The sequence below is a fragment of the Pollachius pollachius genome (assembly GCF_949987615.1).
Source record: "Pollachius pollachius genome assembly, chromosome: 18".
NCBI lineage: Eukaryota > Metazoa > Chordata > Actinopteri > Gadiformes > Gadidae > Pollachius > Pollachius pollachius.
The window spans coordinates 5,216,753-5,243,256 of record NC_136951.1 but is presented as its reverse complement, the minus strand read 5'-3'; the positions used below and the strand labels follow the sequence as shown (position 1 = coordinate 5,243,256).

Here is a 26,504-nt window from a genome sequence, read left to right as displayed (position 1 = left end):
CATATGTTTTTTAATGTGTTTGTGGTAAGTTTACAGTGAGTGCAAGTGGAGTGTAGGTTAAGCAGTAAGCTGCCTCGCTCAATGCAGTCACACAATCCAGCCTGACATTCCTGGAACAGTTAGCAAATGCCTAGTCTAGAACCCCTGAGATTGTTATCAACACAGGCAGACGTAAAAACCTCTGGACACAATTGGATAGACAATCAGAGCAACCACACACCAGAAGCAGCCATCTTGTTTTTTATAAAAAATGCTCACATAGGGAACTCCTTTGTACTGTTATCGTATTAAACCTGCACCATAATCTATCGACCCCGGGCGATGACTGGTGGAAATATTTCTGAGTGGGGAGGGAGGCAGACGCATATGCCAGGGCAAATGAAACATGAGCTTGCAGTTTGCTCTGGTTCCCAGGCTACTACAGATGGCCTGCGGAGGTCAGAGCTTGGCGTAACTCAAGCAATTGCTGGTCGGTCTTCTTAATCTGTTTCAATCAATCCTTTTTATCCCTGGTTTGGGAACCCCACACACTAGCTAGATGGTTACCGAGCCAGTTAGCTAGCCAGTTAGCTAGCCGGTTAGCTCCTCTGTCTCCCAATCGGTTAATATGGTTGGTGGGACTGGGAAGCTAAGCTAGTCCCACTCTCCCAAACTACGGAGAAGAGAATCTATAGCCAGGACCTCCCTGGTACACTAGGGGGGAAGAGCCGTAGTTGGACTGACTCTGGATCCCTGAAGAACGTCGTCATCGCTGACTCTATGGGCTGCAGTGCTCAGGATTAGGAACTGACCTCTGCCCCAAGGGTTCATGGGTAAAATACAACCATGAGTGGAAGGAGATGACGGAGAGCCCAAACAATATTCCTTGGTAACGGTGTCTTGTCTTGTACCTTTTGTTTTCTTGTTCATATCCAATTTTTGTGGCAAATGTTTCTCAGAATTACGACGAAATAATATCTTGCTGATTTTCTTGGTATTGTTTGTGATATTGTAAATTGAGAATGTTTAATTGCATTTTGCTCATTTGAATTTTTACGTTTGGCCTTGTTTTTATCTTTCGACAACTATTTTGTAATTCTAACTTGAAATGCCATTCTGCTGTGTCATGATGTCAAAGAATAAAAATACAATTAACTTAGTTAAAGAAATCATTAACTTAAACTGTTCTTTGGTTTCTCCTAGCTATAATTGTGCACACATCAAATTCATTCAACGCCTTATAAATAATACATATACATTATTGAATACATCTGTTCTTTATTACAAATTCACTTGACAAACAAAACAATGATGCCCAAATACAAAAATAAACGACAATTACAGATTCTGGAGAATCTGAGTTGAACTGACGCGTCCAATATAAATAATACTAGTCAGTATCTAAAATACATAAATAACAGTCGGCTCCTGTAGGTCTCTATTTTAAACTGTTCATGCTTCTCCTCTTACAGGCCTGTGGACTGACAGTGAAGGTCACACCATGAAGAATGGGGAGAGGCAGGCTTTATAAATAGTCTGGCTGCCTACAGGCCGGCCTGGCTGCCCTACCTCGGATCACATACATTAACGTAAACGTCACATACACTCTACCTGCTGAGAGCCATGGCAACATGTCAACGTGTTAGACACACTTCTAAAACACTGGGACATCCATGAATGTTCGCTTCTGGGGTTGTGTGTGTGTGTGTGTGTGTGTATCTTCTCTTCTCCCAGTGGTTTGTTATATCCATCTAACTTGAGATTAGCAGATGGATGATACATCACAATATACAAGCCAGGCAAGTGAGCAAAAATGAAAACAAATCAAAACATCCTAAACAACTATTGATGAGACTTAAGTTTGCCCTGCTAGAAGCTGATTGGGTCATTTAGAGTGACAATCCTATATATTGTCCAATTAGTTTAGTGTGTGGTGGCTTTCCCTGTTGGAAGGCTACGCCAGAGAGGTCAAATCACTGCTAGGCTCTCATGTCTTCACAGCGATCCAACGTGAGCCCCTTTTGGGATTATCAGTCAGCGTGTCTAAGAGTTCCATGCCTGATGAACAGGAAGCACGTGGGTGTGAGTGAGTGTTAGTGTGTGTGTGTGTGTGTGACTGACAGTGGTGTCATCTGTAAGCCCTGGATCTATATTAGGGCTTACCTCTAACCTTCCAAAGTTAGCTCACTTCACATCACGTTAGCATGTTAGCATTAGCACCCTGCACTCAAAGCAAAGCTCTGAGATGTAACCGGAGCTTTGTACTTAAAAGTGCTTTTACCTCATCTAGTGACTTAGAACCTTTGATCCTCTACATTTCGAAACAATTCTAATACCTGGAGAGAAGTTGTACAAAAAAATGGTTTAGTAATATATTAACTGATGTTTGAGAGCAGAGAGAGGACCAGAATGCCCTCTACTGCTCATAAATGCACCCTGTTGTAGAATGGTGTGCCCAAATTGAAAGGTGTTAACACCAGCCAGGGTTATGGGTTCAAGTCCCCAACCTCGTGCCTCACGCGTGACAGCGGTGTTTCCTATGTGTGCTAGCAGGGCAGGAATTGGATTCCTCCCGGCCCTCACACACACACTGTCAGGAGACCAGAACACTTGAGTGTTCCATCTTCCATTATTCACTTCTAGAAGGAGTTTGAGGGGTCTCCTAGACATTGGGGCATGTGTTTCCTTGTAGCACTTGGTTGATTTAGGCCAAAAAACAATGATGCTTACACAATAAGTTTGGGTTGGTTTCTGCTTTGTTGCAAATTTGTTCAAAGCAATTCCAGGTGGCATGTTCGGCGTGTAGGTGAAGGCAATTTGATAGAATTGTGACTTCATATTCGGATTCTTTGCTTAATCAGGCATGTTGGGTTAGATATACCAGGGGCCAGGCTAACAGAAGAGCCAATCACTGATCAATTTCTCTCCTCAGCCCTACTGTGTACCCCAACATTTGTGCAACTGTATGCAGCTGTGGGCATCACTTCCAGTCTCAAACCATCTATTATCACACTCCTCCCACCGGTGGACCTCCCCTGCCTCATCCATCACCACAAACTTCCACTCAACCTGCATCATGGAAGGCAGGCGCATCGTCCTGCTCCAATACCCATTCTCTTTCTCCTCAAGTGGGAGGAACCCAGTCCAACTACCCATGTCCTGATGGTTTCCAGTGACCGCCAAGTTCTGGCCCGGGGAGTGAGTGAAGTATTGTACACCAAAAGACACTGGGACCGTTGCTACAACAACGGAACCCGTGGTGTCCGGGTTTTCCTCTTCAAAAGTCTGGCTGCTTTCTGTCATCATATTAGAAGGAGTGGTCGTGTCTGTAGTTATGATTGGTATTTCATCTGGTTCCTCATCAAAGTCTATTTTATCTGTGACGTAAATCTCATTGACCGGAGGTGGTTGGTGGATTCTATCTATTGCAGGAGCTACAGCACTATTAACCTCAGAGGAATCAGTTGTATACTCAACATCAGCCGACTCCACAGTTTTGTGGCTATTGATGGAATCATCTTCATTAGGCATTTTATTTGTTACCTCAGCAGTATGAGTGTTGGTGTCTGGATGTTCTTCATCTTTAGTGATGAAACATTCTTCATAAGGTTCTGTAGGGGCCAGCGTCTCAGGGGGACTTTGGCTCTCGATACATACCGGCCCAGAAAGGTTTTCAATGGTCGCCGCCATATCCAGCTCCATCTTCTTCCCACACTTTCGCGTCTCCTCAGCTTGGGTCTCAACGTTGTCCAAACCGAGTTCCTCCACATCCCCCTCAGACAATCCAGTTGTACGTTTCACAGTTGATTCCTCATCTGGTTCCTCATCAAACTTAGTATTGTCTGTGTGAACCTCCTCATTTATCTTGGGTTGTTGGTGGAGTGTATCTGTAACCATGGCAGAAGCTACAGTAATATACAAATCAGAGGTATCAGTTTTGCACGCGACAATATCAGCAGACTCTACAGTGTTCTGTTCCCTGCAGACATCATCTTCAGGGCTCTCTGGTACCTCCTCAGAAGGACTAGTTATATCCAAATCAATGTTGAAACTGTCTTGATCATGTTTTTTAAATGGGTGCTGCTCAGGGGGACTTTGATTCTGGGACCCGGACAGAACAGAAAGGTCTGTCAATGGAAGACTTTGGTTATGCTCAATATTTTCCACAGTCACCCCCCTATCTATCTCCCTCTTTTTACAACCTTCCTCCATCTCCTCAGCCTGGGTCTCAATGTTGTCCAAACACACGTCTTCCACATTCCCCAGAGCCAATCCAGTTTGAAGTTCCACAGTTGGATCCTCATGTGGTTCTGAAACGTTAATATTGTCAGTGATGTGAAACTCATCTCTGATTAAGGGTTGCTGTTGAACTGGTGCAGTATCACTTGTGTCAATCCCAGTTCCATATCTGATAGCTTCAGAAATGTTACCGAGCTGGCTCTTCTGAGTTTCTGTTGTCTTTAAAAGTCGGTGGACCGAATCAGAACTAGGAATCACGTTGGATTCTGCAGGACCAGAATCCTCCTGAGATAGACCAGGGGGCACAGGGCTTCCAGGCAGGCTTTGAGTAGCAGACCCCTCACTGGTGGTGCTTATGGAAGGATCCCTGCTGTCTTCAAAACCCCGGCCTGGCCCGCTGTTGTCAGATGCAGACACAACTTCTTCTCTTTGGTCGACAGTCTGTGGTATATGACCACTGAACAAGGGAGGTGAATCTGTATCCATGGCAACTGCTAGAGTACTACCGACATCAGACAAATCGGTTTTATACACAACGACATCAGCAGACTCTACTGTGTTGTGGACATTGATGGAATCATCTTCATTAGGCATTTTATCTGTTACCTCAGCAGTATGAGTGTTGGTGTCTGGATGTTCTTCATCTTTAGTGATGAAACATTCTTCATAAGGTTCTGTAGGGGCCAGCGTCTCAGGGGGACTTTGGATCTCGATACATACCGGCCCAGAAAGATTTTCAATGGTCTCTGCCATATCCAGCTCCATCTTCTTCCCACACTTTCGCATCTCCTCAGCTTGGGTCTCAAAGTTGTCCAAACACAGTTCTTCCACATGCCCCTCACACAATCCAGTTGTACGTTCCACGGTTGGTTCCTCATCAAACATGGTCGTTTCTGTAATGGGAATCTCCTTATTTATCTTGGGTTGTTGTTGGAGTGTATCTGTATCAACTGCAGAAGCTACAGTACTATTACCATCAGAGGAATCAGTTTTGCATGCGACAACATCAGCAGACTCTACAGTATTCTGGTCCATTATGACATTGTTTTCAAGAACCTCTGGTACATCTTCAGAAGGACTGGCTATGTCTGAATCAATGGAACTGTCTTGATAATGTTCTTTAGATAGGTGCTGCTGAGGGGGACCTTGGTTATGCTCAATGTTTTCCATAGTCACCCCCCTATCTATCTCCCTCCTCTTAAAACCTTCCCCCATCTTCTCAGCCTGGGTCTCAATGTTGTCCAAACACACATCTTCCATGTTCCCTGCAGACAATCCAGTTTTAAGTTCCACAATTGGATCCTCATGTTGTTCCTCATCAACGTTAATATTGTCGGTTATGTGAACCTCCTCTCTGATTGGGGGTTGCTGGTTAACTGGTGCAGAATCACTTGTGTCAATCCCAGTTCCATATTTGATAGCTTCAGAAATGTCACCGAGCTGGCACTTCTGAGTTTCTGTTGTGTTTAAAAGTCGGTGGACCCAATCAGAACCAGGAATCACGTTGGATTCTGCAGGACCAGAATCCTCCTGAGATAGACCAGGGGGCACAGGGCTTCCAGGCAGGCTTTGAGTAGCAGACCCCTCACTGGTGGTGCTTATGGATGGATCCATGCTGTCTTCAAAACCCCGGCCTGGCCCGCTGTTGTCAGATGCAGACACAACTTCTTCTCTTTGGTCGACCGTCTGTGGTAGATGACCACTGAACAAGGGAGGTGAATCTGTATCCATGGCAACTGCTAGAGTACTACCGACATCAGACAAATCGGTTTTATACTCAACGACATCAGCAGACTCTACAGTGTTGTGGACATTGATGGAATCATCTTCATTAGGCATTTTATCTGTTACCTCAGCAGTATGAGTGTTGGTGTCTGGATGTTCTTCATCTTTAGTGATGAAACATTCTTCATAAGGTTCTGTAGGGGCCAGCGTCTCAGGGGGACTTTGGATCTCGATACATACCGGCCCAGAAAGATTTTCAATGGTCTCTGCCATATCCAGCTCCATCTTCTTCCCACACTTTCGCATCTCCTCAACTTGGGTCTCAACGTTGTCCAAACACAGTTCTTCCACATGCCCCTCAGACAATCCAGTTGTACGTTCCACGGTTGGTTTCTCATCAAACATGGTTGTTTCTGTAATGGGAATCTTCTCACTTATCTTGGGTTGTTGTTGTAGTAGTGTTTCTGTATCAACTGCAGAAGCTACAGTACTATTACCATCAGAGGAATCAGTTTTGCATGCGACAACATCAGCAGACTCTACAGTATTCTGGTCCATAATGACATTGTTTTCAAGAACCTCTGGTACATCTTCAGAAGGACTGGCTATGTCTGAATCAATGGAACTGTCTTGATAATGTTCTTTAGATAGGTGCTGCTGAGGGGGACCTTGGTTATGCTCAATGTTTTCCATAGTCACCCCCCTATCTATCTCCCTCTTCTTAAAACCTTCCCCCATCTCCTCAGCCTTGGTCTCAATGTTGTCCAAACACACATCTTCCCTGTTCCCCGCAGACAATCCAGTTTTCACAAGTTCCACAATTGGATCCTCATGTGGTTCAGAATCAACGTTAATATTGTCAGTGATGTGAATTTCATCTCTGATTGGGGGTTGCTGGTTAACTGGTGCAGAATCACTTGTGTCAATCCCAGTTCCATATCTGATAGCTTCAGAAATGTCACCGAGCTGGCTCTTCTGAGTTTCTGTTGTGTTTAAAAGTTGGTGGACCGAATCAGAACTAGGAATCACGTTGGATTCTGCAGGACCAGAATCCTCCTGAGATAGACCAGGGGGCACAGGGCTTCCAGGCAGGCTTTGAGTAGCAGAACCCTCTTCAATGCTGCTTATGGATGGATCCCTGCTGTCTTCTAAACCCAGGCCTGGCCCGCTGTTGTCAGATGCAGACACAACTTCTTCTCTTTGGTTGACAGTCTGTGGTAGATGACCACTGAACAAGGCCGGTGATTCTGGATCCATGGCAAATTCTAGAGTACTACTGACATCAGAGGAATCTGTTTTATTCTCAACAACATCAGCGGACTCTACAGTGTTGTGGACATTGATGGAATCATCTTCAATCGTTTTTATAACTGTTACCTCAGCAGTATGGGTGTTGGTGTCTGGATTTTCTGACTCTTTAGTGATACATTCGTCATCAGGTTCTGTAGGGGCCAGCGTCTCAGGGGGACTTTGGCTCTCGACACATACTGGCCCAGAAAGGGTTCCCATGGTCACCATATCCAGCTCCATCTTCTTCTTACAATCTCCCATTTCTTCAGCTTGGATCTCAACGTTGCCAAAACGTTGTTTTTCCACATCCCCCTCAGGCAATCCAGTTGTCCGTTCCACGGTTGATTCCTCATTTGGTTCCTCATCAAACTTAGTATTATCTGTGATGTGAATCTCCTCATTTATCTTGGGTGGTTGATGGAGTGTATCTGTATCCATGGCAGAAGCTACAGTACTATAAACATCAGAGGAATCAGTTTTGCATGCAACAACATCTGCAGATACAATGTTCTGGTTTCTGCAGAGATAATCTTCAGGACCCTCTGGTACCTCCCCAGATGGACCGGTTATATCTGATGTGATGAAACAGTCTTGATCATGTTCTTGAGATGGGTTCTGCTCAGGGGGACTTTGATTCTGAAAACATGACAGAACAGAAAGGTCTGTCCATGGAACACTTTGGTTATGCTCAAAGTTGTCCAGAGCCAACCCCCTATATATCTCCCTCTTCTCACAACCTTCCCCCATCTCCTCATCTTGGTTCTCACCATTGTCCAAACCCACTTCTTCCACGTTCCCCACAAACAGTCCCGTTGTAAGTTCCACAGTTGGTCCCTCATTTGGATCCCTGTCCAAGCTACAATTGTCTGTGATGTGAATCTCATTGACCTGTGGTTGTTGATGGAGTGTATATATTTCCCTGGCAGATGCGACAGAACTATGAACGTCAGAGGAATCAGTTTGGCACTCGACCAAACCAAGTGAGGCCACAGTGCTGTGGTCCCTAGCATCTTCATTGTGTGGTTTTTGGCTGACGACCTGTGGGTTAAAATATACATATGAGATTATTGGGTTAACTCAGTAGTAAAAACATTAATAAAAGGTTGGATGTGTTTTTGTTATGTCCCAGCCGACACCATAGAAATCGGCAGAATTAGCCAAAAGCATATTCATTTTATATATACAACATGTCTGGCATCAGAAAATAAATAAATAATAAAATATTCAATAGAAAATATGCTGTGGTAGCTAGGAAGTAAATTTCAAGATAAGGTCAAAGTAAGGTTTCAATAAAACTGCCACCACAATAAGTTACAACATAACTCCCTGCACACCCATGGCAAGGGACCTATGCTATGAAATATATTCCTATTTTCTTTATTCAATGTAATTGTTTGTGTTTTGTGGTCATAGCGTATAATAAGCACATGGTGGGGGATAAATGTGGAGACAATATATCTCTCAATGATGAAGCCTACTTGAGGTTGTTAATATGTTGTTAATATATTGTTACTGTGGCAGAAATCCTGAATTGATGAATAGGCCTGCTTGGTGTTGTTAATGTGTTGTTAATGTATTGTTACTGAGGCAGAAATCCTGCATTGATGAATAGGCCTACTTTTGGTTGTTAATGTATTGTTAATGCATTGTTACTGGTGCAGAAATGCTACATTACTAAATAGGCCCACTTGGGATGGTTTAAGGGACAGAAACATTCTGAAAAGACATTGGCTGCAACTTTCTTTAACTTGTGTGCCTCAAAGTCTGGGGTTCATATTATGTTTGACATTTTGACCCTCTTTTTATTTTGAGAACATAGTTCTCAAGACATTGCTGTTTACTACTCACTTCAATGCTGCTGTTAGGAATATAACCAGCCCTCTTCTCCGGCCCAGTGTCCCAAACAGGGTAAAACACCCGTGGGACCTTCGTGGCACTCTTGGGTAATTCTAGAGCACATGACATTTCGTTAGTAACTTAATCCTTTTTTCTTTCTTAACCAACATCTTTATTATAACAGGCTTGTCCTCTGGTGCTTCTTTACCACACAGGGACTCGCATTCCATAAGGATGTTAGAAATTCGTGCATGAAAGGGACATTAATGATGAATTAATTAACATTACGGCGTTTACTCTGTACCTGTTTTCTCCACGACTGCATCCTTTTCCACCTCTTTACGATGCACTTTTCTCCTTAAGTATCTGATGAGGGCCAGCATCTTCTGGGAAACGCTGAATAATCCCATCATGAACAGAAGCAGGGCTATGAGAAGGGCCACCGCAGGGCCATGTCTCCCAAACATGCAGAATAACAACGGCAGATCATATCGGCCTTCGTGCGCAACAATCTCCCCATTTTGCAGCAATGTCATCATGGTAGCCTTTATACTTCAACACACAGTTTATACTTTCACCAAGCAGGAGTCTGAAGAGACAAGTAACTCTCTCTCTTTCTCTGTTGGTTTCTCTCTCTCTCTCTCTCTCTCTCTCTCTCTCTCTCTCTCTCTCTCTCTCTCTCTCTCGTGTGTGCGTGTACGTGCATGTGTGTATTTGCATGTTTGTGTAGCTCGACTGTGGCGGTGGCCAGAGACAGGTGCAGGATTACCCCCCCCCCCCCCCCCCCCCACACTAGAGTTACAACCATCGACCAATAGGAAGTTTTTGCATCTTCAGCTTGCTATGCCATGTACACATTTCCATAACATCTGGACCCCAATGAAGAAGTATCTAATAAACTGTATAATAATTGCATTGGCACATGAAACAAATGTTGTACAAAATGTAGTTGATCTAAGATATTTGAATTGTATATTGTAAGTTTCTACTAATAAATTCAAATAGGTTCAAACTTATCTCTAAGCATTCCTAGTGGTGATGTGCTCTTTGAAGACACGCTCGATTGCGTCAAGTTGCTGCTCCACAGTTACACCTGCTGGAGAGACGGCTGCAGCGCTATTCAGCTGGCCCAATCTGGCAACACTGTCCACCGGAGGAGGGGTAACTTAGAGCTAGAAAATAAAAAAAATCACCTCCTCCCGTTCTCTACTTGTTTGGCTCATCGAGTTAAGACTTTATTCCTTATGGTTAAAACTTTATTTCTCATAGCAAGTGACCAAGTGACATAACAAGTGAACTTAACAGTACTTGCTGAAGATCTGACGACATCTGGCCCATCTGAAGTCTTTCTCCCACACAGTATGTACAACTTAGCCAGCCAGTGGTCAACCCACGTTACTGCACTTATTTGAGCAGTGAAGTTTTAGCGAACTGAACCGACCAGCACCCCCCAAAGGAAACGCGCCATTAGTTACTGCTGTCTTCCACGGCAAGTAAACTCCTTGTATGTTGGTGTTTGTATGATATATGCTATTCACTTCTAGTGTACTGTAACCAGCTCTCTTCTCCGGCCCAGTGTCCCAAACAGGGTAAAACACCCGTGGGACCTTCGTGGCCCTCTTGGGTAATTCTAAAGCACATGACATTTCGTTAGTAACTTAATCCTTTTTTCTTTCTTAACCAACATCTTTATTATAACAGGCTTGTCCTCTGGTGCTTCTTTACCACACAGGGACTCGCATTCCATAAGGATGTTAGAAATTCGTGCATGAGAGGGACATTAATGATGAATTAATTAACGTTACGGCGTTTACTCTGTACCTGTTTTCTCCACGATTGCATCCTTTTCCACCTCTTTACGATACACTTTTCCACCTCTTTACGATGCCCTCATCAGTATCTGATGAGGGCCAGAATCTTCTGGGAAACGCTGAATAATCCCATCATGAACAGAAGCAGGGCTATGAGAAGGGCCACCGCAGGGCCATGTCTCCCAAACATGCAGAATAAAAACGGCAGATCATATCGGCCTTCGTGCGCAACAATCTCCCCATTTTGTAGCAATGTCATCATGGTAGCCTTTATACTTCACTAAAATTACAACCATCGACCAATAGGAAGTTATTGCATCTTCAGCTTGCTATGCCATGTACACATTTCCATAACATCTGGACCCCAATGAAGAAGTATCTAATAAACTGTATAATAATTGCATTGGCACATGAAACAAATGTTGTACAAAATGTAGTTGATCTAAGATATCTGAATTGTATATTGTAAGTTTCTACTAATAAATTCAAATAGGTTCAAATTTATCTCTAAGCATTCCTAGTGGTGATGTGCTCTTTGAAGACACGCTCGATTGCGTCAAGTTGCTGCTCCACAGTGACACCTGCTGGAGAGACGGCTGCAGCGCGATTCAGCTGGCCCAATCTGGCAACACTGTCCACCGGAGGAGGGGTAACTTAGAGCTAGAAAATAAATAAAAAAACACCTCCTTCCGTTCTCTACTTGTTTGGCTCATCGAGTTAAGACTTTATTCCTTATGGTTAAAACTTTATTTCTTATAGCAAGTGACCAAGTGACATAACAAGTGAACTTAACAGTGCGTGCTGAAGATCTGACGGCATCTGGCCCATCTGAAGTCTTTCTCCCACACAGTATGTACAACTTAGCCAGCCACTGGTCAACCCACGTTACTGCACTTATTTGAGCAGCGACGTTTAAGCGAACTTAACCGACCAGCACCCCCCAAAGGAAACGCGCCATTAGTTACTGCTGTCTTCCACGGCAAGCAAACTCCTTGTAAGATATATATATGCGTATGCATTGTGGTAGTGTTTGTATGATATATGCTATTCACTTCTAGTGTACTGTAACCAGCTGCATGTTCATCCATGGTAGGCTGCAGGGAGGATGCATGATGGCTATCTAGCCAATGCGGTTAGGTTACCCCGGTTAGGTTATAATAATTGTATCCCCAGTGTATCGGTTCAACGAGTGACTGTTAAAGAGTAATTCCGGTGTAAAATGAATTTGGGATATGTTTTGTATGATAACGAGTTGAAACGTTCGTTTTGGAGCATAAAAACCGTATATAGACGCTTTCTTCAGTTGGCTGTTTATAGCTGATTCTATCAAAACGCTATAAACTTAGAACGATGGGGGCACTGGTTATGGTAAAAACTAAATCGCTATTTTAAACCACTTAAAAGGCTAAAAGTAGCCAGACACTTCTATGGTAGTATAATAAGGGTCTTAACATATAAAACGAGGCATTGAGAACTCTGTAAGTGTACAGATTATTTATTAAAAATTACATTTTATACACACAATACCATCAGTAGATCACCCGTCAACGCCATTTTGTTTTTAAGACTTGATAGGTAGATTGACGAACACAGAGATTGTGACATCCGTCAGCAACACGCAAGCTGATCCGTGGTCATCATCGGTGAACTAGTACAAACAAGCATGAGAATATTACAACATACTCAAATGCTGAAGTTCCCTAGAATCATTATTTGTGTTTGTGTCCAGGTCTCCAATCTACTATGAATGAGGAGAGAGAGGAGGTGGGTCTTGCATCTGAAACCCCTCTGTCTGAGGAACATGGCTGCCAGAGCAAAGCGAAGAGGTAAGAAGAGAATCTGTCTGTGATTGTTGTCCATCTCAGAGCTCAGCAGTGATATGACATCAGCATGAGTATTCATAAATGATCTGTGTGTGTTGTGTAAGGTAAAACATATTCTGAGAAAGTTATATTCAATTTGGAGTTCAAGTTCTTTATTCAAAGATAAACTCTCCAAAGGCTTCACAGGCCAAACATTGTACAACACTGCTTGACCCTCAGATAGGGTTAATCAAACTGTCTTCTTACCAGGGGTTGATTATTGAAACTGGGCAGTCAGTTACTGCATTTCTACATAGACCTGTGTTATTGTTCATATAGAATATCAATCTCATCAAAGAATGTCAATCAGTTGACTTCAAAAGATGCATTAAAAACTGATTTAATCAATGTGGCAGATCAGAAGACGAACTCTTGGCCCTCTTTTAGCTGTCAAAACCATTTGCCACAGCAGAGAGACGTTAGCGCCCACTGAGAGGGCGCAGGGTAACAGCGGGTCGTAGGTGCAGGACTAAGCCCATAAAACGGTCTCCTATTGGAAGAAATTTAACTGGCTCTCATTCTTGCTAAGAAACCGCTTTTTGGTGGGGAAATAGATCTTTATGTTCTAATAAAAAATTGATGCACCAGATCAAAATGATACGGCCAACAGTCCTTTCTGTTGTTAAAGTATTTCAGTATGGTAACTATGAAGCAAAAGGAGGGGAATTGTATTAACACGCGCGTGGAGCGACCCACGGCGTACCTGTCTTCTAGCCACGGGTCTACCAACGGGGCTGCCATGCGTTTTTTTTCCCAACAATTTTCAGTGCACCAGCGAATTTGAAATCTCTCATTTGAAATGAGGGGAATGTTGACAAAAGCTTCGCTATTTTTTAAAATTATGTAGGACAGCAATCAAGTCTATACATAAACAAATAAATAGACATGTAGTTCTAAATTTATGAATGTGTCTTCCATTTTTTCTCCATGCCATAAAGAAATAAATATCAGGCCTCGACATTAACGGCTGCCCGCTTGCCCGGGGCAACTATAAGTAATATTTGGGCAAGTTGAGATAGATTTTTTATGATTGCCCGAATGGGCAAGTGGATTTTGGGTGGATGTTAATATAAAGGCTATTTATTCAGGTGTTTTTAGAAACGTCAGAACAGCCTTTTGTTCTGCAAAATCACACAAAATATAAGTATTTGCAATTGATCAGTGCGCTGTCTTCTCTTCTCTCGGACAGCGAGTTAACAGACACGCATCGCTTCAGCGCGAATATAGCCCCGCCTCCTGTCACTCACTCGCAGTGCGGTCTCTGGCAGTGATTCGACGGTGTTAGCTAAAGGTTAGCCAACACAGCTAGCATCTCAAGTGCAGCGCCTCCGCGAACGGTTTAGGTAGAAGGAAAATGGAGTAGTGATGGAAGAGTGCGGTTTGGAAGTACTTTGGATTGAGGCAAATTACCAAGGAAAGTCATATGCAAGAACACGATTTTGGGTTTCATAACTGTGCACAAGCACAGCAATAGCGATCTTTTTCACGAAATTGGACCCTCACAAACTATAGATTATATGAAAGCTGAGCCTCCACTTATTCTAACAGTCCAAACCGTATCATTCTGTGACTAAAACTTGCAAATAACGACTTAAGAAGAAACGTCCCCTTTTCTTAACAACCAAAAATAAAAATTTACCTTTGTGATTTTTGTACACAAAGTTGATTCTGATCGCATGAAACCACCATAAACAGATAATCCAGTGTCTGTGCCAAATTTTGCAACTAAACATGGTGTTTACAATCAATGACTAATATAGCCATATTATCCGTTGTACTGACTACTTGTACAGAGGGAACCATGTGATCTTACTGTACAGATTTTGAGAAAATTTCCTTTGAAAACCTCACATATGCATATTTTGGCCTTTGCAAATTGCATTATGTTTGCAATTCGAAGTGAGCTGTAGACTAAAATATACATAAGTTCCGGGACTGAATGATATGACTATACTGTTGTCCCGACTACTTGTATGCAAGGAACCACGTGATTTCACTGGATAGCTTCGGAGAAAATGTCCTTTGAAATCCTCACGTGCATGCTTGGTCCTTTGAAAACCCTTGTTTGTTGTGGACGTTTTCACGCCGATCTGGTAGCGTTCGCAGCGATCCACACAAACACACAACCATAGGTGAAGGCTTTTATTTTGAAAACGTTGCGAGATGCCACACAAAGGCTGTTTAAAGTAGAGGCGCATGAAGATTTTGTGTGACAGCTGGCTTAACCGCGGATTAACGAATGACGGCTGACTTGACCGCAGTCTGTCGCCGAGCCCTTGCATGCCTGACTGCCTGCCTGTTACCGAACACTCACCTGCCTGACTACCTCTTGCCTAGCCCCGGCTTGTTGTTTACCCCTTGTCCCAATAAATCCCACTTCCTTCCACTCCGTCTCTGCCTCCCTGTGTCACGCGTTTGGGTCCCCTCGTCCTGTTCCTTAACAGCTGCCTTTGTGTGTTTGTGTGTGTGCGCGTTCCCATGTATGTTTTTGCGAATGTGCTGTGGTGTGCGGTGTGTGTATGCGGTGTGTATGTGTGTGCTTGCGGTGTATATATGCGTTCGCGCATGCTGTGTGTGTGAGCTTCAGGCTGCTTGGCACAGGCGCACATGAGTAACTTGAGTAACTGGGGCGACAGGCCTGCTATTATAGCAGTAAGTATAGAGCTCCAGGACTTCCGCCGGAGCACCCGGAGTGTTCTAGAATATTTACATAACACGGCCAAAAGCTTTGTGTGCCTCCGGATGATATTATGAATCCAAGCCATTGTGATACACCCACTGTAAACACTAGTGCATGGTACCGTGGCCGCAAGCTGCTCAGGGCCACACCCCCAACCTCCACCTCGACCCGCCTCTAAGAAACGGCACGTTTGTGAAAAGCTCATTGTGGGACTGGCTCGTAGTGGCTGTAATTCTGCACCAAGGCTGAATTTCTTGAACGTCTTCAAATACTGTGTTAGGGGCCCACTAACACCTATATAAAAGCATCCATAAAGTAGCATGCCATGGGACCTTAAATATCATTGTCAAGCTTTGCATATTAAGCTCAGCAAGGTCATGCAGCAAAACCACGGTGCAGATTTGCAACAGTCAAGTGTGCATAAATCTTCCTTCTTGTATTTCTAGCAGAGTCCAACAGGAGGGAGCAGACTGCTCTGTGCCCAGCTGTGCCTCCGTGAAGAGGGACTGGTCTATGGAGCATCCTCCTCAATTTAAAGAAGGACGCCCCACTGGAGAGGAAAAGTAGGAGCTTCATACAGACAATGAAGATATAGGGGGGCACATATTTTGTCAGACTGTACATTCAACCTTTCAAAGTACGTGTCCCCCTATAACTTTGGCTAGGAGAGAAGAAACATGTTGATATTCTCTCTAGTTATTAGGAATGATCTAAAGTATTTGTAAAATAAAGCACTTGATGGTAGGACTGACAGTGTTCATGTTAAGTAAGTGATACATATTTTGGCAGGTTGAAAGTACAGTCTGACAAAATATGTGTCCCCCCCTATAACTTTGGCTAGGAAAGAAGAAACATGTATATTCTTCATTCAGTGCATTAAAGAGAAGGGATACATATTACGGCTATTTTTCGTGTTTATTTGTGTAGGGTAATGAACTATACTATAATTGCACTATAATTGCGATAAACCTACATAATTAGGCCTACCACAATCAATGTTATTATTATTGTTTATTCCGAATAATTTGCAACGACATCCGCAGATTTTGCAACTGAAATGTGGATTAGCCTACAGAAATAAAATACCATCAGCTGGCTTTCAGAAGACAGCAGTCAGTTCTGCCGCAGCACAAGGAATGAATAAAGAACGTAAACGCGTAGGAAGAAAAAAACATTTATTTTGACAGAAGCTAATACTTTACAACCTCATTGATGACCAACATTTAGAAAAACATATACTTATAAGTCAACCTTGGGTGAACGGGGTGAAATCTAAGCGTAGTGTGTACTTCCGCCTGCACTGGATGCATGCGCGCTACCACGGCCTGGGATACAATTCTTATCGGGGGTAGCTACAGTGACACGACACCGGTATACGTTGCAGACAAGCTAGATTGTCATCAGCACAACAGTTAAAACAAACTCCATAGTTCTTAATAACATCGTCAAGCGGAACGTGTTGATTTGTGGTATATTCAAGGGACTACACCAGGAGTTTTAATCAATGCCTTAAAATCAGATGGAGTGGTTCCAGTACACACCAGGAAGAATTGATAATTTTAAGCATAAGAGATCCAAAAGAGAGAAAGATCCTAAGGGATCTCGTCAGGTAAAGGATCTAGCATACAGGTAGCAGGTTAAGATGCTTGTGTGTATTCAGCAAGGTCATGCAGCAAAACCATGGTGCAGATTTGCAACAGTCAAACATGCATAAATCTTGCTTCTTGTATTTCTAGAAGAGTCCAACAGGAGAGAGCAGACTGCCCTTTGCCCTGCTGTGCCTCCGTGAAGAGTGACTGGTCTATGGAGCATCCTCCTCAATTTAAAGAAGGACGCCCCACTGGAGAGGAAAAGTAGGAGCTTCCTACAGACAATGAATCACACCATTTATTATGACGTGATTTTATTTCTTGAGCTTCAAACTATTTCTGGAGTTTCAAATTCTGTGCGTCATCTCTAAACATCATCCAATAATCAAAGCAGTATTTACAGTGATATTCAATTGGTGTGTGGCTGTGTGTGTTTTCTCCACAGTCGACAAGAGGTGAGGTCAAAGGTTACCAGTGATCTGCCTTTACAGCAGCCTCCAACAGAGCAGTTCACGGTGTGTAAATAGACGTGCATCTAGAACCGATGGCTCTAATGTCCTCAGTTCAGGCTAAAGTTCTCATTGATGTTTGGTCTGTTCCAGAGGGTTAAGGAGAATGCGCACAAGTTTCTAGACAAGGAGCTGAAGAAGCTGTGGAGGGTTCACTTCCCTGATTACCCACACTGCTCAGAAAGCCTGAGGGAGAAGGATGAAGTGGTGGATGATGAGGATGAGGAGCAGAGGAAGCATGCCCTAGAGGGCGTTTTAGACATCACGCTGCTCTGCCTGAAGCAGTTGAAGCTGGAACAGCTGGCCAACATACTGCAGAGCGGTACGGGACTCTTTTTTATAAAACACATCAGGGGCCCTATTGTAACGGCCTGAAACGCAAGTATGAAATGCAAAACGCAAGTAGCTTTGTGGGCGGATCTCTGGCCAATTGCTATTATAGCGGTGGGTAAATGACGCATATCATTTTGTTCAATAGCGTTTTGTTCTACAACTTCCGAAACACTGAGTCATCATGTTAATTTTGGCAAAGAGAACGTAACACATATATGATATGTGGTCCTGTGGCCGCAACTGTGGGTCTACTTAATGATATGCGGCAATACATTAACAAACAAAGCATTATCGACTTGTGTTCATAATATGCATGTGTCCCCCCGTTAATATACATTGCCATGGACTGTATTATGCGTTATGTGTTTTGTTTGCATGCTTTTAAACAGATGGGTGCACACATATAGTTGAACTGTGCGCCAAACATCAACCGCATTCATTCATTCTTTTAAACACTCACTCGCGGTAAAACTATGTTTTTACTCACGATCAAATACTCATCACTCCTAAAAGTTATGGGCTTTTCCACAATGCCTGTGTCAAGAAAATATGTGTTTGCTGTACGGTGTTTGCAGATGCATTGTTTTAAAAGTAGAACTTCTTACCGCTGTATCAGCGGTTCTTTCCCAAATAATTTAACCAACGTTATCATTTACCCTAAAACAAGATTTTGTTTTGGAAGGCTGGGATATACTTTGCTTGAGTTTATTATAGTTATCATTATTATTTTAACGCATGGCATATTTCTACAGTGTTTATTCATCATCATAATATTTCAATTTGGCTAATCGTTTGCATATTTGAGCTGTTTATAGCCTATGTGTGTATAAGCTTATGTTGCAGTTCCGACTTGCCATGGTACGTCAAAATAGCAACACCAACTGCGCTATCCACCAGTGCACTTAGACCAAGTATTTGGTCAGTGGCGCAATTGCTTTTACAATCACTACAATAGCAGCGTGTATCATTTGCGCCGGACCACGCCTCTGCTTTTCGCTGACACGCCTCTCAGGGTGCAAGTGTGGTGGAGCAAGTTTGCTGTGGGGGAAAATCAGCTTTACGCCGAGTGCAAACTTGCAACGATACATGCGTAGAAAGTCAATTGCGCTGGTTGAAAGATAGGGCTCTAGTCTCTTATTTCACTGCTGTAACATCCTCATGAGCCTAAGTACATGTCATGTAGTTGGAACACATTCAACTTGAACTATTGACCTTCTCTACCTACTGACGTTAACATCCACTGCCTGATGTCTTCTGTTGTGTCTTCATGCAGGACAATTAGTTGTTGAGTGTCAACATAAAATGAAGTCGCATTTGAAGAAGAAGGCCCAGCGTGTGTTTGAGGGAATAGTTGAAGCAGGAGAGTCAACACCTCTGAATGAGATCTACACAGAGCTCTACATCACTGAGGGAGGCACTGGAGTCAACAAAGAACATGAGGTCAGACTGATTGAAACAGCTTCTAGGAAACCTGCCAAGGGGAATACACCAATCAAATGTGAAGACCTCTTTAAAACCTTACCAGGACAATATCAACCAATGAGAACAATAATGACAACTGGAGTGGCAGGCATTGGTAAAACCCTCTTAACACAAAAGTTCACTCTGGACTGGGCTGAAGGCAAAGCCAACCAAGAAATAAACTTCACATTTCCCTTTACTTTTAGAGAGCTGAATTTACTGAAAGAAAAAAAGTTTAGCATGGTTGAACTTCTTCATCACTTCTTTATTGAAACCAAAGACGCAGGAATCTGCAGATACGACCGGCTCCAAGTTGTCTTCATCTTTGATGGTCTGGATGAGTGTCGACTACCTCTGGACTTCCAGAACAACCAGATCTGTACTGATGTCACAAAGTCGACCTCAGTGGATGTGCTGCTGACAAACCTCATCAGGGGCGACCTGCTTCCCTCTGCTCGTATCTGGATAACCACACGCCCGGCGGCAGCCAATCAGATCCCTGCTGAGTGTGTTGACATGGTGACAGAGGTGAGAGGATTCACCGACCCACAGAAGGAGGAGTACTTCAGGAAGAGATTCAGAGACGAGACTCAGGCCAGCACAATCATCTCCCATGTCAAGAAATCACGAAGCCTCCATATCATGTGTCACATCCCACTCTTCTGTTGGATCACTGCTACAGTTGTGGAGGACTCCCAGAGAGGAGAGGAGATACCCAATACCCTGACTCAGATGTTCATCCACTTCCTGAGGGTTCAGTCCATAAAAGGGGACAGGAAGTATCATAGGAGAGCTGAAACAGATCTGCATTTGAGTTCAGAGAGTAGAGAGATCCTTGTTGTTCTGGGAAAACTGGCTTTTTACCAGCTGAAGAAAGGCAACCTGATCTTCTATGAGGAAGACCTGGCAGAGTGTGAAATGGATATCCAAGCAGCCTCAGTGTACTCAGGATTGTTCACCCAGATCTTTACAGAGGAGAGTGTGCTATACCAGGAAAAGGTGTTCTGCTTTGTCCATCTGAGCATCCAGGAGTTTCTGGCTGCCCTTTACGTATTTCTGTCCTTTATCTCCAATGGTGTAAATCTGCTCTCTGATAAACAGCCACGGTATAAAGGGTATGGTGTCCAGCTCCTCTACCAGAGTGCTGTGGACAAGGCCTTACTGAGTGAGAACGGACACCTAGACTTGTTCCTCCGCTTCCTCCTGGGGCTCTCTCTGGAGACCAATCAGATTCTCGTAAATGGCCTGCTTGGACTGACAGGAAGCAGCCCACAGACCAATCAGGGAATCGTCAGTTACATCAAGGAAAAGATAAGTGAAGATCTCTCTCCAGAGAGAAGCATCAATCTGTTCCACTGTCTGAACGAGCTGGACGACCATTCTCTAGTGGAGGAGATCCAGCAGTACCTGACATCAGGAAGTCTTTCCACCGAATCTCTCTCGCCTTCTCAGTGGTCAGCTCTGGTCTTCATCCTACTGTCATCAGAAGTGGACGTGTTTGACCTGAAGAACTACTCTGCTTCAGAGGAGGGTCTTCTGAGGCTGCTGCCAGTGATCAAAGCCTCCAAAACCGTTCTGTAGGTGCACAACACATGCCACAAATGTAAATGTTAATGTGTAAGGTTTCTGGCAAAGTATATAGAGAAGGATCTACATTCACATACAATCAACAAACCTCATGTTGACGTGAAAAATAACATGTTTTCAACAATGTTTAAAGGCTGAATGGCTGTAATCTGTCAGAGAGATGCTGTGAAGCTCTGGCTTCAATTCTCAGCTCCAACTCCTCCAGTCTGAGAGAGCTGGACCTGAGTACCAATGATCTGCAGGATTCAGGAGTGAAGCTGCTCTCTGCTGGACTGGGGAGTCCACACTGTACACTGGAAACTCTAAGGTCAGTTTTGCTGTTTTTTTTCAATGCTCATCTCAATGCTCAATGCTAATCTGGTGTTATACACCAGAATAGCATTCTTAAATGGAGTCAGTTATCTCTGAAGATAATTGTATATTGTATAAAATGCTAAATGAATGTCAGAAATAGTTTGACCTTCATTTAGCATTTCATGTTAAACCTAATAATACAATTATCTTTACATCCCGACTCTTAACATCCCATCCAATCATTTCATTCACACTGAATAAAACGATTGAATGGCCTACCGTCTGTCTACCTACCCCCATGCTGCCTCTAGCCAGCTGCCTGTGTGCAGTCTGTGTGCAGGCATTTAGATGTATTCAGAAAAAAAATTTAATACAACCTTACTTACTTATGCATTCAAATAAATTACATTCAAGTGAGCAAATGTATTTAATTTACATACTTTTAATTTGTATTTCAAAACATATAAAGCAATCTGCCATTTGCTGTTTACTCAGTCAATGAGGTTAGCAAGGCAAGCATAAGCTATTGTTTGTCTCAGCAGCAGGTTACGTTATCTATCTATATTTTACAAATGATTTCTCATCTGGTTTAATGCCTAACTCTTGGCATCCAACTCTTGTCAATAACATTTCCCCCAAATTTTGTGAGATCAATTAATTGAAAATGAATTACTCAATTAAATTAAGCAAAGGCAAGAATTATTGCAGACTAATGCCAGCTGGCTTGTAGGTTATCTCGGATCCAGCAGTCCAACTATGTTATAAAATAACTTCTGGGAGGAGACGGCAAACCTATACTGAAAGATGTTTCCTGTTTCAAAATTCTTGCTAAGAGAAAGTAATAAGCACGGTTGGATGAAGCTTTTTTTTTCCAGTCGTTTTTACATACTTACAGATTCCCGCCTCCAGAAACATGAGTACATTGACCAAGAGTCTAGCTAGTGGGCAACTGCTTAAAGCCAAAGCTAACGCTAGCGAGCTAGTCATGGGTTTTGGTTTTGGTCATGCGTAATTATCCTCTTAATTCAACTAAACACAGCTTATTCTTCAAAAGGAATTTCTGAAGAGGAAGTTTAACTGGATCGACACAATCCACGGTTTTACATTTAACACATCAATTTCATATTAAGGTGTTTGTGTGTGTGTGTGTGTGTGTGTGTGTGTGTGTGTGTGTGTGTGTGTGTGTGTGTGTGTGTAGATTGTCTGGCTGCTTGGTCACACAGGAAGGCTGTGATTCTCTTGCCTTAGCTCTGAGCTCTAACCCCTCCCATCTGAGAGAGCTGGACCTGAGCTACAATCACCCAGGAGACTCAGGATTCACGCTGCTCTCTGCTGGACTGGAGGATCCACGCTGGAGACTGGACACTCTGAGGTATGAAGAGGACAGCTCACCACTCACTGCCCATGTCTCCTGCTAGGATTAGAGTCTACACCCATGTTCACTATTATGTCATTAGATAATATAGTTATCTTATCAAAAGATGCAATAACTGATGTGTGTAAAACTGTTATCATTATCTGAACTGGTGGATTGTTTATGTGCATTATGCATGTTAAAAGTAATAGCAGTAATACATGTGTGGCTGAAACCCCAGAAACCTCCATACTCAGTTTGTCCTCTTCACTCTGTTTACCCACCAGTGGGGAGCACGGTGGAGTTTGGAGGCTGAAACCATCTCTAAAGAAGTGTAAGTGTCCGTTTAGTATAATTCTTGAACACGTACACTAACTATTCAACAATATTATTTCTGTTTCTGTTTGTAGAATAATTTCAAAATACTTTCAGTTCGGTCACTACATCTCTTTTTACCCATCAGATGCCTCTACATTCACACTGGACCCAAACACAGCCCACAGATATCTCGCTCTGTCTGATGAAAACAGAAAGGTGATGCTGGTTGGAGAGGAGCAGTCGTATCCTGATCACCCGGAGAGATTTGACCGCAATCGCCAGGTGTTGTGTAGAGAGGGCCTGACTGGCCGCTGTTACTGGGAGGTGGACAGGGAAGGAGGTGTTACTATTGCAGTAGCATCCAGAGGAATCACAGTGGAAGGAAGGGAGGCCAGCAGGATTTGCGACTACAAAAAGGGATGGAGTCTTGATTGTAATGGTGATCGTTACTCTGCCAAGCATAACGGTATGAATACAGTCAAACATCTCCCCCCCTCTGGCTCTTACAGAGTGGGTGTGTATTTTGACCAGCCTGCCGGCACTCTGTCCTTCTACAGAGTGTCCCCAGATGTAGGAGGGTCCTCAGACACACTGACACACATCCACACCTTCCAGTCGACATTCCCCCAGGACCTCTACCCTGGCTTTGGGTTTGGTTGGTTGGGTTCCTCAGTGACCCTATGTCAGCTTTAGACACACTTACCCATTCACACAAATACTGACACACATTCACTCACAAGCATACCATGGGTCTCCTTGATTTTCGGAGTGTCCCAGCGCCCGTCGTGACGCGGCTCTAGGTTGAGTGGCTCTGGGTCGAGCTCTGACACTCGTCCCCGAGGGACGCTAGGCTCCGTTCGAGCTTGTTATGTGAAAAATAAAATGGTGTTTCGGCAGCTTGTCTTCCCTTCTTTTAAGACGCCGTGCGAGCCCAGGCGAGGGGGTATTTCAGACGCACGATCAAGTTCAATCAGACTAAATCTGATTACTGAACGAGAATAGGATCTTTTGTCCTTCTAATTATAACAAAATATATTATCCGAAGGTCCATGCGTGTTTTAGTGTAAATGCAAAAAAAAAGGTTATATTCAAATGTGTATCTTTATATATAATTTGTATAGGCTGTTCGTGTTCGTATTCGTGGTCCAAAAACTATATTGCTCCCGACTGGCTGGCGATTTCCTAATGCGGTCCCCTCTCAGGCCTCACATCCTGGTTACCTATATTGAGTTCCAGGAGGCCTCTCAAGCCAACATAAAACTGCCAGCAGGGGGAGGTAATTTTCAATAAAATAAAACCAAGAATAAATTCCCCTAACAAATGGGTTAAGTAAGAAATGTGTTCAAGTGAAAGCACTAATTTGTGTGTGTTTGCGTGTGTGTCTTAAATAAAAAAGTTGTCTGCATATTTGGAAACCCAAAATCTGTTGTTGTAAACCAAAAAGTTAAATTTATAAATGTAAACATTTACATTGGCCGGGACGGATCGAACAAACTCCATATCAAAAACACTTTTCAAATTCTTAAAACAAAAGTGCATTCATTATCATGTTTTCTGTTAATGCTCTTGTGTACCATGTTGGTATACTCCCTGACTGAAGGCATGCACATTAACATCGGTAATTGATTTACAAGTAATGATTTACAGACAGAAAGATTATAGAGGTGAACTGGAAACAACTGTTTAAGTTCCCAGTACTCAACTCTACCGTCACACCGTGATTAAACATCAAAATGATGACATTACAGCTGTGAAACAAAACAACACATTGTGTCAGGATTGAGTTTCTGCTAATGTGGCCCCCTGGTCAAATGTGTGACCTCCACTGTTTTAGATCCATTGGAACTGGAATGGGGTTAATGTTGTATACATTGTTACGTTAATAAAGTTTGGTGTTAATCTTGCTCTGAGTATCTGCATTTTGTCCTGAACCAAAATACTTCGTAAATACAAATACAAAATTATTTAATAGAATGTGCGCATAAATAAAAGTCATAAATCCTTCCAAATTCTGGATTAACTGATGTCCCAGTGGTTGGTCTCCTAATGTTCTTCAGATGACAGGTTGAATAAGGAAGAGAAAGCATCAGAACAGGAACATCCCTTTGAGACCGTGACGCTGGACACTGGACCTGAAACTCGCTCCTGTTGGACACAGCTCTGTGTCCACATGTCCTGAAAGAGGTTCTTTGTACGTGTACTAATATATTAATAGCAACACAGGGATCCATATGAAGGAGGGCTGTGTCCACACACAACTCAGAGACTTCAGAGGCCCAAGACATCTTTAAATATTTATAGACCAAAGCTGCAGCATATATGTTGTATCTGTGATGGTTCACATGTTGCCAATGTGCCAATTTGCAGCAGACCTTCTCAAAAACTGAAACTATCCACGTCCCTTAAACCCAGTCTCACACTAGAACGCAGTACGTTGGTCCACAGCGGAAAACGCAGTAGTTTTACAATAACGGCTCTAAACATGTGGTATGCCTACGTTTTTTTGGCCTTTCCTCTTTTGTGACTGTCAAGGTTGCTATGGTGGTTGCTATGGAATCTCAGAATTCTGATTTTAAACTCGGGATTCTGATTTTAAGATTCCATACATTTTTTGAGCTGTCAATGTCAAAATATTTTTGCCATTCTACACTATGTGAACATTCCTCTCTGCTGCGAATGCAGGGGGCGCTATTGTAAGGCTCGCGTGCGGGCGGGTGATCGCGGCGTGTACAAAGTGGCTTCAGTTAAATTTATGCAAATGAGCGCGTCTTGCAGTGGCGAGGCCACTCGTCTAGGGGCTGCTTGTGGGAGTCACAACAGGGTCGTTTAGCAGAGATGTGCACATTTGGCGTGCTGTACGGCAGTTAAGAGTCGGTTATCTCTGGGGAATAGATAGCTAGTAGGCTTGAGTGTAGATAGTGTTCAGCAACCCTGGTTACCCATGGCGGATGAAAGGGAGGCATAACTTTGCTATACAACAACCTGTGCTATTCGTCTAACGTAAGCGTGATTGTTCACTGATGCTTTGGACATAGCCTACGCCCCGCGCCCATGTATTTAGCCCCGTAAAATGCTCTGTAAATGGTGGTGTAGTAGCATTACTTGTAGTGTGTCATGTTCTTGAGGTAAAAAGCTATGGCTGAACGTGACATCGCAGTAAGTGAGCACAACTTCGGTGAGGTAGCCCTCTATTCTTGAATCGTCCGAATTCCTTGTCTGCAGTATACATTCTATGAGATCGACAACTTCTAGACCTTCTTCTGTAAACTGGAGGCTGCAGCTAATACAATGGCCATTCTTGTCTCCATTTGTTTGTTTACAGTTTGTTTACAGTTTAAAACGAACATTTAGAACGTTGTCTAAAAATCTTTCAAATTGTATTGCTTAAAGTCAACGCGCTCGCTGCGAACGTTCGCCGATTCTGAACAAACCTCTGATGTCCTCCCAAATTGACGATGTTGTGGGTCTAGTTTTAGGACTGTTTAATGTCTTACCCAGGGCTGTTAAAGACACCCCTGGGTTGAAACAGTTCCCAGTACATGTGTTAGAGTTAGCGGGTGACAGGCAGGCAGGTAGGACCCAATAGCAGACAGTTCAGGTAAAGGACAATTTAGAAGCTCCAAAAAGGCGAGGAACA

At 43.3% G+C, this 26,504-nt stretch overlaps 1 protein-coding gene across 3 annotated transcripts; it reads left to right on the top strand.

Annotated features, from left to right (window-relative positions):
• The first annotated feature begins 11,568 nt into the window (after nt 1-11,568).
• LOC307089451 (protein NLRC3-like) lies at nt 11,569-24,750 on the top strand. Of its 3 annotated transcripts, XM_079755745.1 has the most exons (12): nt 11,569-11,729; nt 12,447-12,523; nt 12,610-12,706; nt 15,869-15,985; nt 17,159-17,275; nt 17,457-17,526; nt 17,614-17,842; nt 19,127-20,891; nt 21,035-21,208; nt 22,394-22,567; nt 22,837-22,883; nt 23,013-24,750. In XM_079755745.1, the coding sequence occupies exons 3-12, from the start codon at nt 12,624-12,626 to the stop codon at nt 23,558-23,560; spliced, it is 3,324 nt and encodes a 1,107-aa protein (XP_079611871.1). In that variant the 5' UTR covers nt 11,569-11,729; nt 12,447-12,523; nt 12,610-12,623; the 3' UTR covers nt 23,561-24,750. The 3 variants fall into 3 exon arrangements, with proteins under 3 accessions (XP_079611871.1, XP_079611872.1, XP_079611870.1); XM_079755746.1 differs by lacking the exon at nt 12,447-12,523 and having other exon boundaries at nt 15,872-15,985; XM_079755744.1 differs by lacking the exon at nt 12,447-12,523.
• Nucleotides 24,751-26,504: the final 1,754 nt, after the last annotated feature.